Raw genomic sequence first — 20,291 nt, 5'->3', positions numbered from 1 at the left:
TGTGAAGTACCAGCAGCGCCACCTGCTTGAGAGTAACTTTCACAAACTCAGCGTCATTCTGTCCTGAAGTTGCATCAGTCAGTCATCTGAAGGAAGTGACGAGCCGCGCGTCACCTGTACAGCACATGCTAAAAATGTAAATAAACATTTCAGCCGATGATGTAGAGACAGATTCGATTGCGTTGCAAGGAAAAACAAAGGGAAACTAAAGGATAATGCATTAGAGCCTTCGATGCGCGTGCCTTCAACGAAGAAAAACAAAAGTCACTTTTTCTTCGCCGAGTGGATCTCATTTTAGTGACCTTATTAGTGGTTTATTTTACTAAGGAGGACTGAACACAAACGATTGTTGCCAAAATGTTAAATGTCTTGTTTAACACAGGCAGAAAAGTTTGAAGAGGAAACACTGAAACCTTAATGATGCCCATCACACTGCAGTTTGATCATCAGAGGAGCAAGAACAAGAAGATGAAGAACAAACAAGAAAAGTCACAGATTAAAGGGCCAAGAGACACAAACACAGTGAAACCTGTTAGATGGGACAGCATGGAGCACGTGAGACCAGACTGTGAGTATTGTACTAGATTCTCTCTCACTGTGAAGAGATATTAGAAAACTATGTATCCTCTTACTGCTTGTTTACATTAAAAAAATCCTTTATCATAACATCAACCACTGCAATTATGAAGCTGATTTAAATCTGCTATAGGACATCCATATATACTGATATTTTTTTTTCTCATCACTGATATATCAGTCTCTTGTGATCAAGCTGAAGAGTCTCATTCTGGTCAACCTGATAAGGTCCAGGATCAGGTGAGTTTACATTACTGTCATGTGTAGTGATTATAAACTGACTGATCATGATATATCAAGAATGTACTTTAGTGTTGACTAATGTCTGTGAATATTATTATTATGTTTTATTTTTATAGTGCCTTTTAATAACCCAAGGACACTTGGGTGGGAAGTCGTGGCCTAGTGGTTAGAGAGTTTGACTTCTAACCCTAAGGTTGTTGGTTCGAGTCTCGGGGTGGCAATACCACGACTGAGGTGCCCTTGAGCAAGGCACTGAACCCCCAGCTGCTCCCCGGGTGCCGCAGCATAAATGCCTGCCCACTGCTCCGTGTGTGTGTTCACGGTGTGTGTGTGTTCACTGCTGTGTGTGTGCACTTTGGATGGGTTAAATGCAGAGCCCGAATATGGGTCACCATACTTGGCTGTATGTCACATCACTTTTACAAAATAATACAAGCAATTGGCAAACAAAATACACCTGACAGTCAGAGGGGACATTCAGACAAACAGGTGTTGACAACAAATAACTACGGATAAGAGGTCATGCAATCAGATGATGATGGACATCAGTTAAGTCAAGAGGGAGGTCGTGTAACATACAAACAAAAGTTGGGAAACAGAGACACAGGGAGGTAAATGAGTTATTCACAGAACAAAGTCAATAGATGAGTTTTATGTTCAGACTCAAAGGTCTGGAGAGAGGAGGCAGCATGAATATTATAGAGCAGTTTATTTCTTAGCTTAGTGCCTATAATACAGAAATCCCTACCACCCCCGATACAGAGTTATGAATATTTATGCTCTTTTAGAAAACATCTGGACCTTAAACTGTATGTATGTGACAGCAGTTCAGTCTCTATCCTAGACAACTTTCCTCAGTTTGCTTTTGTGTACTTCACACATCCTCCACAGCTGCACATTAAGCCGTGCTTGTATTCCTGTAGCGAACACAGCATTTTTTTTTATTCATCATTTTCAGATGTATAATTTTTTGGTTTATGTAGTTTTCTGTATTACTGATTTGAATGAGATGCTGTTCTGTCATTTGTCTGTTGTGTTGCAGTGTCAGGTATGACATGCAATTTTGAATTTGAATTCTCGCACTGTATTTATTGCACTTTATTTTTTAACTCTTTTCTTTTGTTGAGAGCTAGGGAAATGTCTCTTGTGAAGCCTTACATTACATGAAACCAAATCTGTTTTTGTGGGTCACAAATCTTAGGCATCATGTGAGGGTTGATAACAGGAAACATTTTTTGATCTTTGTCTCTCGCATTATATCTGGCAACCCTTATAGCTTTAATGAAGCGAACACGCTTGTGTGAAGAAAGAGTTCAGAAAAGAGCAGCACATGAAGCTACTGTTAATGACGACTGGTCAGGAATTATATATAGTGTTTTTAATTACACACACATTTTAACTGCATTATTTTCAGGCGCCAGGTTGGGAACCGCTGCCTTCAAATGTCTCTGAATATTTTAATTGTTGTTTAACTGATAATACTGAAATTTATGCACTGCTTTGTGTACAATCATATTTTAATAACATTTTATATATTTTAACATTGTTTTACATTATAATTGACATTCTTTCTACTGACTGTGGTTTATGAAAGGTGTCAATAAAAGTTGTAATAATTACCCAGCTTATTTGTGATACTTATATTATTCTTAAAGAGACATTGCAGAGCATGTACCTGTCATTTGTCTTTTAGAAATCATTTAATTATAATAGTCAACTGAAAAGATAAAAGCCCAATTTGATAATTTATTGATAGTAATTTTTAACATTAATTTGTGCCTCACTGTTTCTGTGAACTCTTTAGTTTATATTAACCTTGTTATTCACCTAATGAACTGTAACCTAAATTCAGAACTTGAGTTGATATTTGAAGCCAGGGCTTTTACTTTACTTAGCTTTATTTTAATGGGTTACCAAAAACAAACAAACAACAAAAAATATAAAACATCATTCAATATTTAGACGTCTAATTTTAGTTGATCCTCCATTAAGTATTTCAACAGAGATAACATGTTTTCATAGTGTGTGAAACCACTAAGCGTAATTAAATCATTTAAGTGCTATAGTAACTTTTTGTTATTGCGGTTTTTTTTGTTTTTTTTTTAATGAAAGTTGAATTACCACATGCTCAACACAATGGTAACTGTCCCCCAAAACACCAACATGACAGAACATTAAACAATAATAAGTTTCCCTATTTTCTCATCTTGTTAAAAAAAATGTATAAAACAACACTTTATTTCAGCATTTTCTCTCCCCATATACAGCTCTGTGCAAAACATGATGGGAATTGTGCAATTTATTTTAAGCTCAGTTTAACATGACGCAGTCAAACATACAAGACTTTTAGTGTGCAAACCACATCAACCCACAGACTGTTTACCAAAGATGATGATATTTCCAGGATAATAAAGGCATATAGCCTATAATTTGCAGGCGTCAGGCAGCCGGTATCAATAGAGACTCCCATAATAATAACCCAAGGCCTTGTAAAATAATGACTTATTAATTCACGAAGGATTCATTGGCATAGTTAGTTTTAAATAGGGGACACACGTCGTAATTGTTTAAATGTATTCTTTGGGAAATATATGAGGCCTATTTCTCGGGGTCATGACCAACCTGTCCAGAGATAATAAAAACGAAACATGCATTAGATGGACTCATTGCGAAAGATTTTAGAAAACGCCTCTAGAGACATTTTTTTCTTATTCACACTGTTAAGTCTGCAAAGGGCATGTCATTTCTCAGGTCAGTGTTCTGTCCAACCGAGTTGCACGTTGTCTGCGTGAAAATGAAGCACTGTGAAGCCTGTGGGCGGGGCTTGGCTGCTGTGTTTTGGTTTGATTGGGCGGTCCTTCCTTGTGATTGAAAGCTGCGATATGACTCAACGTGGCAGAATAAACTCCATAGGAATGAACTTCTCCTCGGTGCTGAAACAGCACTTGTATTTTAAAATGAAATTGATCGTTTAGTCACGACGCGTTTTATTGTTTTGTTGGTGTTTGGGGTCCTGATATTTCAGCTGTGTTTAAAAGTGTTGGACAGTTTGTTTTGTGTGTGATCTTCAGAGGACAACGTGGATGTTTACATAGAGGAATCTGCTACGGTATCAGTCATAAAAAGGTAGGTTATGACAAATTATTGTTATTATTTACTCAAAATAATAACAAACAAAAAGTCAGATGACATTTACATGGTTTTTAATAATACAAAAGAAGCTTTAAAATTATATTCAGTTTGCATTGTAAAGTCTATGTAGTTTGTATGTTGCTTTTATTAAATGAATCTTAGAACAATCTAAGGGCATTATTAAACCTTGATAAGGCAACTTTACAATATATGAGAGTAAAGCTCTGTGTCCTGGTCAGTTGGGTCACTTTGACTGTGAAATAAGATGTGAAGTACCAGCAGCGCCACCTGCTTGAGAGTCACTTTCACAAACTCAGCGTAATTCTGCGCTGAAGTTGCATCATTCATCAACTTTCGGAATTCTAAATAAACAATTCAGCTGATGATGTAGAGATAGCCTAGATAGTTACGGATGGTAAACCGGTTCGAATGCGTTGCAAGGAAAAACTAAGGGAAACTTTGTTGTATTACAGAAGAAACGAAGGATAATGCAATATATTTAATGCATCACGTTGAGCATTTCTTCTTATACCTGTTTTTATATCATTCTAAATTTAAATAAGTTTTTATACTCGAACTTTTTTTAAGTTTAGAAAATAATAAGGTGATTTATTAGGCTAAAGCACGGATATTTGTACACACGTTCACAGAGCTCAGAACGTCACGTACGTAAGTGGGCGGGGCTCATATAAATATGACGAGGGAGGGTGTTGTCGCCTGAGGTTCCGTGAATTCACAAGCGCTACGGAAGCGTAAGCCACGCTGAAAGTGCGCGAAAATAAATGTTTTTCTTTGTCACTATGTGCTTTAAATCCTTGTTTCTGTAATTTGTATTTGTATGGATCAGCTGGGGAACTTGAAAAGTGGTATTATTAAGAGGATTTGAGCTTGTGACAACAGCGCGTGCCGTAGGTCATTAACACGTGCGCGTACCTTTGAGCACAGCAGCGGTGAGAATTTATTTAATTCCTATATTTATTATGTGTACATAGATATTAATAGTAAGCTTTACTGTTTTACATGCGAATTTGGACGTATATTGGTGATTATTTCATTTTTGTTTCATGTGTGAGATGCGCTAGCCGATCTCTTTGACTGTTTCAGCGGTTTTACTGGGTCTGCGGTGTTAGATCTCACTTAAACAGCTTTTGGTTTTGTTTTATGGTGCACTGAAAAAAACTTATGCATTTCTTTTGCTGAATGATCGTTTTAGAGCTTAAACTGGCAGTTTACTATTGAGGTTTCTTGCTGTCATTTTTGTGCGCATGCGCACATACACTAGTCTACAAGCGCTTTTTATGGTGATGGAAAACATGTAAGTGTCAGGACATTAAAAAATGTGTTTTTAGGTAGGTCTTGAAGAGTCTGTTCACTTGAGTTATTTTTGCATTCACACTCTCTTTTGCCTTGAAAGTGGACTGTGATCTCATTTTGGTCCATCTACTTCTCACATTGTTCTAAATCTTTAATCACTAGAATATTGTAATAATTTTTAAAATAATTAGTATTTTAATACACATATAGTACATCGACATACAATAGTCTTAAATGTAGTAATTAGCATTTTCACATAAAAGATCAATTAAAAGATCTCATTATGTAAAACAAGATCAAGTTTTTTTTTAATTGCATGTCTTCATTGTGTTTGTATAATAACCTGAATGTCTAAAATATTAATAATTATGCAAATGCGCACACTCATTGCATATTATAAGCAAGCAATCATCACTAAGATGCAGATGAGTGTACTCTAAAGTTTTAGTGTGTTCACATATAAAACACAAACTGACCTCTGGTGTAAACAGCCTGATTTATTCATTAGCGAATCATGTGTTAAAATCCATATCCAGTATAAATTCTCAGATCAAGCCATGTTCACATGATTGCCTTCTAATACTGTTTGTTGCTTTAACTCCATCATTTGTTTGGACTGATTACTCAAACAGAAGTGAACTTGAATATCCGTCAGACACGAAGCAGCACACGTGATTGAGCAGTTTTATGACTGAACTGGCAAGATGAGGTTGATTTTTATAGCTGCATGTTTTATAATAAAGATAAATCCGCTGTGGCTTTATGTGTGATTTGTTTGAATGGGCAAACATGTCTGTTTCTCTCTCAGATGACATCAGAGAAGCTGCCGTTGCCTGCGGACGGCCAGCGGGACGAAGCTGAACCGGGTTTAGGGATCGAGCAGGAGGTCACAATGGAAACGGTCCGAGACAGATGGGACAGCAAAGTGGAGTATTTCCTCGCTCAGTTGGGATTCAGTGTGGGATTGGGAAACGTTTGGAGGTTCCCGTACCTCTGCCACCAGAACGGAGGAGGTGAGTGAGGAGGAGATCGTTTTGATTGGATGCAAGTCATATCCAGGTTTGTTTTTAGTTTGTCGTATTGTTTCATGTCTTTCAGGAGCGTTCATCTTGCTGTATGTGCTGTTGATGGGGCTGGTCGGCGTGCCGTTGTTTTTTCTGGAGCTGGCGGCGGGTCAGAGCATCAGACAGGGCAGCATCGGCGTCTGGAGGCACATATCTCCAAAACTAGTTGGCATTGGCTACTCCAGCTGTGTGGTGAGTATTATCTTGCTTTATTAGTCAGTTGCACTGGTGCATAATAAAGAAACTGTACTTTTTTTTTTTAGAAGATGGCACAAAATTACAAGTACAAAAATGTAATTAAAGTCCCCCTTCAGTCAATAATTTTATCTTTAAATGCCATATTATTATGTCAAAATTACATATTTTAACATTTTTTGTTTTTGAGAAAATTTGTATTCTGTGTTCCTTAAAATTGCTTAAATGTAACTCTACACCTTTACCGCATTTAATACTGGTGGCATTAGTTTCATATTTAAGTGTCTACATTATCTAATTGCATTATTTATGCAATTGTAAATGCATAGTTCACCCAAAAAGGAATATTCAGTCATTAATTAATCACCCTCGTGTCGTTCCAAACCCCTGAGACCTTCATTTTCGGAACACAAATTAAGATATTTTTGATGAAATCCGAGAGCTCTCAGACCCTACATAGACAGCAATGCAACTGAAATGTTCACTGTCCCAGAAACGTAGCAAAGACATCTGGAAAATAATCCATGAGACATCAGTGGTTCAGATGTAATTTTTCAAAGCTACGAGAATACTTTTTGTGCGCAAAGAAAACAAAAATAATGACTTGATTCAACAATTCTTCTACTCCTCATCCTGTCTGCTGCGGCATGCTGAAGAGTATTACGATGCATGCGTGTGCTGCGTTTCTGGGCCTGGGAACATTTTAGTTGCGTTGCTGTCTATGGAGGGTCAGAGAGCTCTCCAATTAAAAAAAAAAAACACTTAAATTGTCTTCCGAAGATGAACGAAGGTCTTGAGGTTGAGTAATTAATGACAGAAATTTCATTTTTGGTTGAACTATCCCTTTAAAAAAAAACAGAGAATCCCTGAAAATTTAGGAACATTTTCCATTTTTTTTTTTTTTTTTTAAAGTGCACACTCCTACCGTACAGTATTAATTTGTTTCTTCAGGTCTTAAAAAGCATTTAATGTGCCTTCACAAAATGTGCCGGAATCCTGTGGTAATGCATTTTATGTATCGCTCTCCAGTGCTGGGTAGATTACTTGCAAATTGTAGTCTATTACTGATTACAAATTACATGATGAAAATTGTAGTTAGTAGCATAATATGGATAACTATATGGATGACTATTTTTTTTTTATACTTTTACATTACTTTTGACTAGGGCTGAAATGATTAGTCAACATTATCGACAACATCGACAATAAAAATAATTGCAGAATTTTTGTCAAGTAGAGCCCCTTTCACACTGCGATTCCGGCAAGTACACGGGTAATGTGTCCCGGCATTTGTACCCGGGTCGCCAGATTTTGCACTTTCACACTGCCAGTGATTACCCGGAATATGTGCGTGCGTTCACACACAACCCGTAAACGGTCCCGTGAAGACACGTGATATCAGGGTGTGACGTGTAATGTACGAGTCGAAAACATTAGGCACGTTAACTTTCACTTAAGCTGGCGAACGATCTCAGCTTCAGCGCGGAAAGTAAGGAACTAACTGATCTCTGCTTCGTTACAGTTTGCACATATTTTTTCGTCGCGAACGTTAATCTGCCTTCAAAACACCTGGTAAAAGAGTTGCGCAATAACGCGCGTCATCATTACGACACGGCATTAGTTCTGGCTTTTGTTCACACAGCGCTTGTTCCGGGACTGAACCCGGCAATGTTACTAGGTCCCCGACCCGGGTTCAATCCCGGAATCAATCCCGGCACGTGTTTGCTTTCACACAGAAGTCGACCCGGCAATGTTCCGGCAATTTGCCGGGTCCGACGTGCAGTTGTTTCATAGTTGTTTGATCTCGTATGAGCTTATGTAAAAGCCTGCAATAATGCGGTTTGACCAGTGTGGCGCTGTATCGCAAGACTGTAATTTCAGGATGCAAGGATGCAATTCAAGAGAAGAAGAGACGGCGCTTCAGAGCAAACGCAGCTGAACCTAAAGCTACTAAGCGGCGTTTGGATGAACGTTAATATATGCTATGCGCTTTCCTCACAATAGTGAAATAAACACAACAAAAACTGACTGCAGTGAGAAAGCAGCAGTTAAGAAAGCATCTGATTACAGCGATGTGGATGTTTGCACAAGCTCTGCAGTTTGGTACTCTAGTAAAGTCCAGTCATCGTCACGTTTATTTATATAGTACTTTATGTAATAGCCTTAACTGAAGCATATTTACAGTATTAAATGTGAAAAACCAGTCAGTGTTGCTCTTAACATAATATCCAGATTACATGTAATCAGTTACTACCTAGCACTGTCGCTCTATATAACATTGACCACTTAAGGGTATTTGATATCAGTAGCCTTTGGATTGATTATTCAGCTAATAATGTGTTACAAATTTTCGCCATCTCAGAAAGCTGTCTTCTAATAATAAATCAACATCCTTATGTAGAAGCACTTATAAGAATAAGAAACAAGTCTTATTTTTGAGACTGTCTTTGGTACACTGCAGTTTTATAGAAAAAAAAAAAAAAAAAGCTCAGCAATGGTGTCGACTGATGAATTGGCATATGGTTTTACTTTAAGCATTTTAACAACAACAGATAGACATGTAAACAATATTAAAACTTGATTTTCACAATGTTAATTTACTTTTTAATACACTGTTTTCCTGTTCTCTGTTCCCAGGTGTGTTTCTTTGTAGCTCTGTATTATAACGTCATAATCGGTTGGAGCATTTTTTACTTGGGAAGTTCTTTCCAGTATCCTCTACCTTGGGAAACCTGTCCAACAGAAGGGAACCGCACTGGTAGGGATTAGGAGTCTGTGTAGTGCATTATAACATGAGTAGTTTTCACTTGTGAGATTAGATATGAAGAACTGATGCCAGAAATCGGACTTTTTATATGGAGATGCATTATCTTATTTTCACCTACAGTGAAGGAATGTGCTGCCAGCTCTCCCACAGCGTATTTCTGGTACCGTAAAGCTCTGGACATCACTGATTCCATTGACGAAACCGGAGAGTTCAACCCCATCATCACTGGATGTCTGCTGGCCGCTTGGCTCATCGTCTGTCTGGCCATGTACAAGGGCATCAAATCGACCGGCAAGGTACTTGGAGTTTGTGTTTGTGTCGTGAATCTGAATATATATGATGTTTATGTTGTGTTGTAATTTGATTATTAATGATATTAATCAGTATGGGTTGTGTGTAGGTGATGTATTTCTCCTCCGTGTTTCCGTACGTGGTGCTGCTGTGTTTCCTGATCAGAGGCGTGACACTGGACGGGGCGTCCGAGGGCATTAAATTCATGTTTTACCCCAGGGTACGTAAACAAACACTAAACTGTGTGTTTGAGTTGGGGATTTATATATTGAAGATTACCGTAGTCCATAAAAACAATCACCAAAACGGTGTCTTCTCTATGTGTCGTGTTATTTATCTAAAAACCTGTGTTTAGTATTATTTTATTATTATTATTATTTTTATATATTATATATATATATTTATATGGTAAGATAGTAGGTATTAATATTTTGAAATTTTTTTAATGTTTTAATTTTTTTATTTTTTTATTTTAGTAATTATGTGCTTTCATATTTTTTATTAGTTTTTTTTTTTATTATTATTTCTATGTACCTTTTATTTTTTTATTCCAGTTTTAGTAGTTTTAGTATTTCAAGAAAAACATTTATATTAGTTGACCTGCCAACATTTTTATTTTAAGTTTTTCATCTGATACATATATATATTATTTAAATTTTTTATTCAATAAAATAACAATTTCTTCTTGGTCTTAATATATTATCATGTGACATGTTTAGTGTAATTCTGAAGCCATTCAGTTTCCCAGAAGTGAGTTTAAAGTAAATGTTTGTTGTGGTTGATTTCTCTCAGCTGGAGATCTGGGCTGACGTTCAGGTGTGGCGTCAGGCAGCGACTCAGGTGTTCTTCGCTCTGGGTTTGGGTTTTGGTTCTGTGATCGCGTACTCTTCCTACAACCCGCGGAACAACAACTGCCATCGAGACGCGTTCACCGTGTCTGGAGTCAACTTCATGACGTCCGTTCTGGCCACGCTGGTGGTGTTTGCGGTGCTGGGTTTCAGAGCCAAAACCATCGCCACAGAGTGTGTTAAACGGTCAGTATGCAGCTCAGACACAAATGACTGATCTTAAAATGCATTATAATGCCTCAAGTATAGGCTATTTAGGTATATTTTACTGGAGCTTTAAGATGTTTAGCTGTATGTTTGTGTATGTTGCAGTAACATGAAGGCCGTGTTTGAAGCGATGTCCAGCACTCCTTTCCCTGACCTCCTCATCAATGCATCAGATGTGGAGAGCATCACATTGAACGAGTATGAGCACTGGTACAGGACTCAGGGCCAGCAGCTGAATATCTCCGGTTACAACATCACCGCCTGCAGCCTGGAGGACGAGCTGAAACAGGTACAGAACACATCTGCATGTTTTATATTTTCTGAGTGGTGCAAAATATAGTTTTGGGTGGTTGCTAGGGTATTATTGAAATGTTTTGGGTAGTTGCTGGGGTATTGCTTTGTTTTGAGTGGTTGTTAGGTTATTGGAATGTTTTGGGTGGTTTCTAGATTATTGCTGGAATGTTTTAGGGGCTGCTAGATTATTGGAATGTTTTGGGTGGTTCCTAGGGCTTTACTAGAATGTTTTGGGTGGTTGCTAGGGTATAATTGAAAGTGACGTGACATGTGGCCAAGTATGGTGACCCATACTCGGAATTAGTGCTCTGCATTTGTCACATCCTAAGTGCACACACACACAGCAGTGAACACACACACCGTGAACACACACCCAGAGCAGTGTGCAGCCATTTTTGCCGGGGAGCAGTTGGGGGTTTGGTGCCTTGCTCAAGGGCACCTCAGTCGTTGTATTGAAGGTGGGAGAGAGCGCTGTACATTAACTCCCCCCACCTACAATCCCTACCGGTGCAAGACTCGAACCCGCAACCTTGGGGTTATGAGTCAGGCTCTCTAACTATTAGGCCACGTCTTGGTTGCTGGGAGATCGCTTTGTTTTTGAATGGTTGCTAGGTTATTGGATTGTTTTGGGTGGTTGCTAGGGCATTATTGGAATGTTTTGGGTGGTTGCTGGGGTGTGGCTTTGTTTTTGAGTGGCTGCTAGTTTATTGGATTTTTTGGGGTGGTTGCTAGACCATTATTCGAATGTATTGGGTGGTTGGTAGGGTATAATCGGAACGTTTTGGGTGGTTGTTAGCATTATTAGAATGTTTTTGGTTATTGCTTGGGGATTGCTTTGTTTTTGAGTGGTTGTTGGATTGGTTTGGGTGGTTGCTAGGGAATCATTGGAATGTTTTGGGTGGTTGCTGGGGTGTGGCTTTGTTTTTGAGTGGTTGCTAGGTTGTTGGATTGGTTTGGGTGGTTGCTAGGGAATCATTGTAATGTTTTGGGTGGTTGCTAGGGCTTTATTGGAATGTTATTGGAATGTTGCTAGGTCTAAGAAAAGTCATGGCAATGAATAAATCTGTAGTTCTGCTCAGTTCTGCAGTGTTTCTTTGGTTAGGACGGAGTGACTCAGACGAATGTTTAAGTTAAAGTTTGCGATCTTCTCTTTCTCTCTCAGGGTGTGGAGGGAACCGGTTTAGCATTCATAGCATTCACTGAAGCCATGACATTGTTTCCTGGGAGTCCGTTCTGGTCGGCTCTGTTCTTCCTCATGCTGCTCAATCTGGGTTTGTCCACCATGTTCGGCACCATGGCAGGAATACTGACCCCGCTGACAGACACCTTTAAGACCCTGCGTAACCACAAATTCCTCTTTACAGGTAACACTGTTGTTTTTTGTATTTGGGTTTATTTTAAAAAGCTCTTGTTTAGGTTTGTCTGTCTCTTGGTTTTAATCAGTATTGTTGTTTTGTGTGTCTGTCTGATCGTTGTTTTGTCTTTTCCCCATCTCTCCAGCGTGCAGCTGTGTGGTGGGCTTTCTGATCGGTCTCATGTTCACTCAGCGCTGTGGTAACTATTTTGTGACAATGTTTGATGACTATTCTGCCACACTTCCCCTCATCATCGTCGTCATCTTCCAGACCATCAGCGTGGCCTGGGTTTATGGAGCGGACAGGTATCACAAACCCTCCGAGCTCAAGCGGAAATGTCTTTATTTGTGGTTTAATGTGCATAAACATGATGTATTTTCAATGCAGGTTTTTGGAGGACCTGAAGCGGATGTTGGATCGGCCGGTTCCTGTGGTGTACAAGTACATGTGGAAGTACGTGTGTCCGGTTGCTATGCTGGGGCTCTTGGGTGCCAGTCTGCTAAAGATGTTCTTGGAGCGTCCCACATACATCGCCTGGAACAGAGAAAAGGTAAAATCATGTGTGCTCTTATAAACAAACCTTTGCTTTAAGCTTACAAGCCCCTACAAGCCTTCTGTGGTCTGATTCATAGTTTAGATTTTTTTTTTTTTAAGCATGTAAAAGGCCTTTTACTATAATTGCACCATCACCTTGTGCTCCACGTGTCTTTTTGCTCTCAAATCTGATGATTTTATGAAGTAAACGTCTTAATAAAAAATCCTTTTCTCCCAGGCGTCTAAGGAAGATCTGCCTTATCCAGACTGGGCTCTTGCTGTCCTGAGCACACTCATCATTGTCGCATTTCTTCCTGTTCCTGTCGGATTCATACATTCCTGCCTCCTGGAACGGCTTGGCCAGTCTCCGGCAGACGCAGAGGCGGGATACATGCCGTGTGCCACCACAGACCTGACCCCTCTCCACACGTTACCTCCCTCAGGAGGCGACCCCAGTTCATTTTCCACTTTGCTTGAGGAAAACCAAGACACTCGTTTGCAGAACGGCCACATTGAACACTTCGAAACAAGTGTGTTATGAGAGGAAACTACAGCTACGAGTTTACAACCATCTGAGAAGGATCTATTTAAATCAAGACCGTTTTATGAGCATGCTTTACTGTTGGGAACAATCATTTGTATCTGTGCATACGGGCACTAAAATAACTGTTTTAAAGTGTTAGTTCAACCCAAAAAAGAAAATTGTCATCAACGTCACCCTAAACATCACGGATAGACTTCTGGAGTTATTTAGCCGCTTGTGCAGGCTGCTCTTTTCCATATATATAAGTAGTTGACGGCTTTTGAGCTCCGGAATGAGTTTTGCATTGTGAAAATCTTGGCTTCTCAAACTCAGTTTTTCTTCCCAGTTTAAACCTGTTACATGTGAAAACAGCTGTTATAATAGCTTTGATGACCATTTCCTTTTTTGAGTGAACTGTGGCTTTAAATAGAGTGTAATAATGGTAACGCTGAGCCGTACCTGCGTTTGGTGGGTCCAGGTGAACGTTGAACAACAATGCAACACTACAGTTACCTGTTACAACAGTCTAATAATTATTTTGGTAACTGACGGTCCTGCTGCTTTAGTGATCTGACGAGGTTTTTATATCATATCATAAAGGTGTTGATGATGGGTTTGACCTGTCGGTGTTATTTGAACTCTACGATGCTAAAGAAGCAGCCAGTGCTTTGTCTCCGTTGATGCCATTAACCCTTTGATGCGTGAATTAATTCACATAGGTATCATTCCAAAACATTTTTTATCTTCCACAATGTTAATTTAGTTTGCTTGGTGCATCAATACTTTGTTGTCATAAATAAAAACACTTTGCCATTTCAAGAGGACAGCTGGTTTGACTTGTGTAAGGGTCAAACTGTATAATAACTACTAGATAATGGCTACTATAGCATCAAAGGATTAATGTTGGTCCATTCTGATGTGTTCTGTGTCTAGCGTCTTTATTTAAGTGAGTAAAAAAGGGTACATTGTGTGTTCAAAAGATTTTATTATTTAATCAGTTTCGGATCTACAACATGAAAAGCTCTGTGTATTTTCTGAACAGAAATGTCTGAGTCATATTTAATCTTAAAAACAGATTGAAATGTTTATGCCAAATATGACATGGACATTATTTTTCGTAACATTCTATGCTCCTATTTTTTGAGCACCAACTACAGCCATCATTTAATAAATAAGAAAGTCATTTTTAAGCTTGCTTCCAGTCGTAGTTTGGGACACACATGGGATTTCTTATGAAGTATTTCAAGGCAGCATTTTCAGAACAATTTTACAGTTTTTACTATTAATTTTATATTTTGTACAGAATTATTTTTGTGGCTATTTGTAAAATATCCCCCCTTTTTATTTTTCCAAACAACGTTTTTAAAAGCGAACATCTGACCCGCAGGCCAGACATTTTATGGCTTATAGTCATTGCGAAGTCATGTTATCTTTGCCTCTCACAGGGGTTTGATGGGTCTTCTGTGTTTGTTCAGTAGCTTGAACTCAAAGTAGTTCTGGTCAGTAATATATATTATGAAATGATGTAATTTAACTCTATTCCTCATGTAGAATACTTGAGATATCTCTGATCTTGAATTTGATTGTCTTTGTAGTATATGTTCCACGCTACAGTATGTTTTCAGTGTTTCCTCCTCTTGCTTTCTGTAAGTCAGAAACCTGATTCTGAGGTCTTCAGTTTGTGTGAATGTTGTTTGATGGTCATGGTACAGTTTGCCTCATGGTGATCTTGTTTCTGTATAAATGGTTATGAGACCTTCATATGACTTCTGTTTTCTTTTCGGTATAAAGGTGAATCTTGTCTGGGTTGCAAACATCTGGTTTGTTTTATTTATTTTTTGCAGGAATTATTTTCCTGTTAAAAAAAATAAATAAAAGTATCACTCATGGTATTTGCTTTAGAGTTTTAATACTTGAATTTTTGATTTACAGTTATATGAATCATTATTGAAACTGAAATGTACAAAAAAAAAAAAAAAAAAAAACAATAGGTAATGATACATTTTATGATTAAAAAAAAGAGACTTGGTTTGGTTTTGGGGTGAAATGGATATTATTTATATTAAGAGACACAGATTAAGAGTGTATCTGACCAGTTGGACATTACTATTGATTGACTGACTGATTTTAAATATTAAAATAATAATAATTAAATGATATTTTTTTCCTCTTTTAAAGTAAAATTTCAATTTCAAAATGTAAATGTGTATATATGCAAATTTAAAATCTGCAAATGTGTGTGCATAGTTTATTTGCACAGAGCTTTACTTTTTTTTAAGATGATTTAAAATCCTAATTCTGCAGTCCTCTAGCTGTTTTTGTGCTGGTTGTCGTGTGTGTGTGTGTGGGAGCTAATGGTCCTGGGACTCCGGTTGTCATGGTGTCAAGCTCCACCTTGGAAAGAGACGATCCACAAACAAAGTGATGCTCAGCGCAGCTGAAAGACACAAATCACTGGAGGAGAAAACTTCCTAGAAACAGAGATCAGGTATGAGGATTTTTTTTTTTTAAATCAGAATGATTTGAGTTTTTAGTTTGTGTCCACCTGCTGTGGGTCTTGTGTTCAACCGAGGTGTGATGTATTTATTATAGAAATATTTTGAGTGTCAACATGAGAAATGCTTTCAAGCATATAAACCTGCCGCTGAAGTACTTCATCCATGAGCTCTGATTCACAGCGATTCTCAATGCACCAGTTTGATTATTCATAATTAATATTAAGAACATGCTTTGGTCTGCATATGATCCAGATTTAGAACTGATTGTTTCTTGTCTTAATGTCAATTTCATATCAAGAGATCATATGTTTAGTCTATATTTTGGTCTGATTTTAACTGAAAGTAAAGTATCTTTAACAAATGACACATAAGCTGTGTGCATAATTCATAAACTAGCCAGGAAAATTTTATACTGAAAATATTTGAATAGTGACTCTTTTTTGTATTTTAGTACATATAAATATTTCAGTTGTACTTCAGATCTTTTATTTTATTTTAATGCCATGCAGATCATTTATTCTGACATGCAATTTTTTTTTTTTTTAAATCAAAAACATTCACAGCATTTTTCTAATGTTTATCCCAATCACAGGCAGCTGTATATGATGGGCCCTTTCTAAATATGAGGTCACATGACACCAAGGGCATAGAACTTAGTAGGGAATAATAATTAAATGTATGTACAGTATATGTAACCACTGAGTTATGTGTATGTTGGGGTAGTTGGATGGGGAGCTTAGCATGACACAAATCATGCAGAAATGTTGGATGGATCGAATGACGCATCTTAACACAATCTCCCCTATTTAAAAAAGTCTATTTTTAGACAGTTGTAGGTTTCTGAATGTTATTTTTTTGTGTGTATTTGTATTTAGCTCTGTATAAGATCCAAAGCACAGATCACAGCCTGCTGTTAAAGAGGAAAACGTCATGGTTTAGGCTGAATATATAGTCAGCAGTGTTATTTTCATAATGTGCTTTTGTCATTTTTAGTGTTTTTATAAACATTTTTATTTAGCTTTCATTTATTTATTTAGTTTCAGTTTTAGACAATTTAGCAGATGCCAATGCAGCATTTTTAATTTTCATTGACTAAGTTTTACTAGTTTATACCTTAAACTAGCTTGAGTTTTAGTTAACAATAACAACACTGGTAGTAAATAATCACGTATTTCCGAGTCCTTATGTGAGCTACTGAAGGAAAGGGAGTCTCAGAGGAGGATGATGAAAAGGTGAGTGCAGTTCAGCTCACAGCCACTAGAGGACACTGAGAGTCTGCTGGATCAGACACTCATGATCGTGTGTCAGGACCAGTTATTCTTACATGTTTGTTTGTTTGTTTGTTTGTTGTAATGATTCTCTATCTCTCTGTGGTTGCAGTATGTTGAAGTGGATGCTGTTGGTGGTGTGTGTGAGTGTGTGTTTGGGTCAGAATCCGATCAACACTGACCCAGAAAAACAAACACAAACAAACACACACAAACACAAACACACACACACACAAACAAACATGTAAGACACACACACACACACACACACACACACACACACACACACACACACACACACACACACACACACACACACACACACACACACACAAACAAACACAACAGTTGATTATGATGCCAACTATTTGCTATTTTATTCATTTCTCTTCTCTGGTGTTTTCTGTTGTGTTAATTTCTGTGCGGTTCTTATTATGAATTGTTGAGTTAAGATGAAGATATATATATTTGGCTCCCAGAACATGATAGAGTAAAGATGCTGTTCCTATGATGAATTCATTTGAAGCTTTACTGATCTGTGACCTATGACCTGTGTGTGTTTGTTTTACACTGACAGATGTTCATATGATGAAGAACAACAATAAGCAGGGTGTGTTCATCGCTGCCGCTATAGGAACTCTGACGCTGATGGCTGTGGTTTACTGCATCTACAACCAGTTCTACACCAAAAACATTTACTCACACGCTCAGCTGCATGAATCAGGTACTCACAAAATAAACAGCAGCATTCATCCCTCACGATCCCAGAATGCTTTGCAATCAATGCTTAAAAAATATCCAAGATGATTATAAACTATAATAAATGTACTTTTAATTCATTCTATATTACATTGCCTAATAAAATATTTCTTGTAATTTGAAAATGACTAATTCACTTAAAGGTTGTGTGTTTATTCTTTTAAGGAGCTTCAGATAGATTCATAAAACTGTAAACATAATGAGGTTTTGTACTCGCTCTGTTTCTGTCTGTCAGATATCGCTCTGGATCTGAGCAGCTCGTCCTCGTCGGTGTTTTCTGGTTATGTGATGGAGGGATGGATGCACCAGAGGATGGAGAAAGGAGGAGGGAGTTATGGCTCTCTGTCTGACACTCCTTCAATTATCACGCTCCCTCGTCCTCTTTCACCTCCTCAGCGCGCGTCTCCCTTTCACTCGCTCTCTCTGTCCAGACCGCCGCCTCTGAGGACTATTTCAGCACAGGATCTGGAGAAGAGCTTCCTCTGAGACTGTGTCTGTGTGTCTGTGTGTGTGTGTGGTTGCAGGGGATTGTGGGTCAGTTTACAGCTGTATGCTAAAGTGATGTGGCTCCTGACACCTTATACGGCTTGCAAACACTCAAACCTGACCTTTAACCTCTCCAGATCTGAACGCAGGGCTGCTGTTAATATGCTTGATGTCACAATCTTTAAATAATTAATTTGAATGTTCTGTTCTGTTCTCTCTAGCGTGTTCTATTCATTTCTTTTAGCTCTGTTGTTTTCTATTTATTTTCTTTGCTTTTAATATGCAGAATGTAACATTGCTTACATATTTTGTGATTTTTAATGTTCTCTCTGTTTTATTATTTTTACTTTTATTTAATATAGTAGTCTATTCTGTTCATTCTTCCTTGTTCTATTCTGTTTCATTTGCTATTAATATGCAGAATATAACATTCCCTAAAGATTAGATTAGAATATTATATTCTATTCTTTAAAGATTTGGTTATTAGAATAGTATGAACTAGAATGGAATGGAAATTTCAAAACAAATGAAAAAAAAAAAGCACGAGTTAATGCATTTGGTATCATGAACTAACAGTAAAGTTATTTTATAGTACTTAATAAAACTTAAGTTAATTTCTACTTACATTTCAATTTCAGTTTTTTAAATGTATTATCTACAAACATGAATTATCAATAGATTTTCTTTTTAGAGAATCTCTTCTGCTCACCAAGGCTGCATTTATTTGATCCAAAGTAAAACTGTAATATTCAGAAATATTATTACAATTTGATAAATAGCAGTTTTCTATTTGTATATATTGCAAACTGTAACTTATTCCTGTCATGCACCGCTGAATTTTCAGCATCATTACTTCAGTCTTCAGTGTCGCATCATCCTTAAACTTATTATAAATGTACATTAGCCTTGACTGATTAATTAAAATAGTTTAGTTAATTGCTAGTTTATTACACCTAAAGCATTTTAAATGCATGTTAAACATAAAACTTTTGAATATTCATAAATAAGCTTTTTGCATTTTCATCTTTAAATACTCAAGTAGATCAGTTCTGGAGCTTTGTAAATCATTTCTTTAATCGTAATTGCTCAGTAAAATGGGTCCAATGTAAAATTATATGTACAGATGTTCTTTCAGTAACATTAATTGAACGTTCTTTCAAAGTTCTTTGGTGTTTAATAATGTTCTTAAAATGTTTGGAACATTTTTAAATGTTACTGTTTGTTACTCCTTGTTTCAGAGAACGTTCAAAAGTAACATTCCCATAATGATACAGCGGAATGTCCCCTTAACATTCACATAACAAAAAAAAAAACGTTTCTAATTTTTTTTTTAACTGCTTAGTAGTCTGACTACTGTTTATCATATTTCACCTTAATGTATAATTACTTACATTAAAAAAAAAAAATAATAAAAAAAAAACTGCACGGTCTGAACCTGACCAGTGAACTTTTTTTTTTCAGTTTAATTCGTACGTTAGCAAAACGTTCTTAGAATATATTTTATGTTTTCAGCTCTTCTTGAGTTGTCAGTTGTTTGTGGTGGTGTATTGTGTCCACTAGGGTCTCTCTCGTGTGTGTGTGTGTGTGTGTGTGTTAAGGGGATCTCTCTCTCTCTCTCTCTCTCTCAAACACACACTCACACACACACACACACACACACACACACACACACACACACACACACACACACACGGATTAAGTCATGTGAGCCCGCTGCTCTTCACTCCTGCAGATTTACTGTAATCTGATTTCAGCACCGCGGACAGTGACACTCCATTCATGTTCATTAAACCACAGCGGCTTTAAAACTCCGTTTAACACTTAAACTGTTTGTCTCACTCTATAACAGCGTTTGCTTGGTGCAACTCACAAAATAAAGTTGTTTAGACTCACTAATGCTGCTCTCATTGTCTTTGTCTGGTCCTCCACTTTATACT

The 20,291-nt window shown here is 37.5% G+C and overlaps 1 protein-coding gene across 3 annotated transcripts; it reads left to right on the top strand.

Annotated features, from left to right (window-relative positions):
* Positions 1-3,686: 3,686 nt before the first annotated feature.
* Positions 3,687-15,104, top strand: LOC109080186 (sodium-dependent neutral amino acid transporter B(0)AT2-like). 3 transcript variants are annotated; one of them, XM_042752294.1, is made up of 12 exons: positions 3,687-3,945; positions 6,074-6,278; positions 6,364-6,521; positions 9,162-9,282; positions 9,412-9,587; positions 9,692-9,802; positions 10,375-10,616; positions 10,743-10,926; positions 12,094-12,295; positions 12,432-12,591; positions 12,674-12,836; positions 13,059-15,104. In XM_042752294.1, the coding sequence occupies exons 2-12, from the start codon at positions 6,074-6,076 to the stop codon at positions 13,359-13,361; spliced, it is 2,025 nt and encodes a 674-aa protein (XP_042608228.1). In that variant the 5' UTR covers positions 3,687-3,945; the 3' UTR covers positions 13,362-15,104. The 3 variants fall into 3 exon arrangements, with proteins under 3 accessions (XP_042608228.1, XP_042608227.1, XP_042608229.1); XM_042752293.1 differs by lacking the exon at positions 3,687-3,945 and adding an exon at positions 4,658-4,901; XM_042752295.1 differs by lacking the exon at positions 3,687-3,945 and adding an exon at positions 5,647-5,974.
* Positions 15,105-20,291: the final 5,187 nt, after the last annotated feature.

The sequence above is a fragment of the Cyprinus carpio genome, chromosome B24, assembly GCF_018340385.1.
Source record: "Cyprinus carpio isolate SPL01 chromosome B24, ASM1834038v1, whole genome shotgun sequence".
In the NCBI taxonomy this organism is placed as follows: domain Eukaryota; kingdom Metazoa; phylum Chordata; class Actinopteri; order Cypriniformes; family Cyprinidae; genus Cyprinus; species Cyprinus carpio.
Note: the sequence above shows the minus strand (reverse complement) of the source record. Positions and strands in the feature narration are given on the sequence as shown.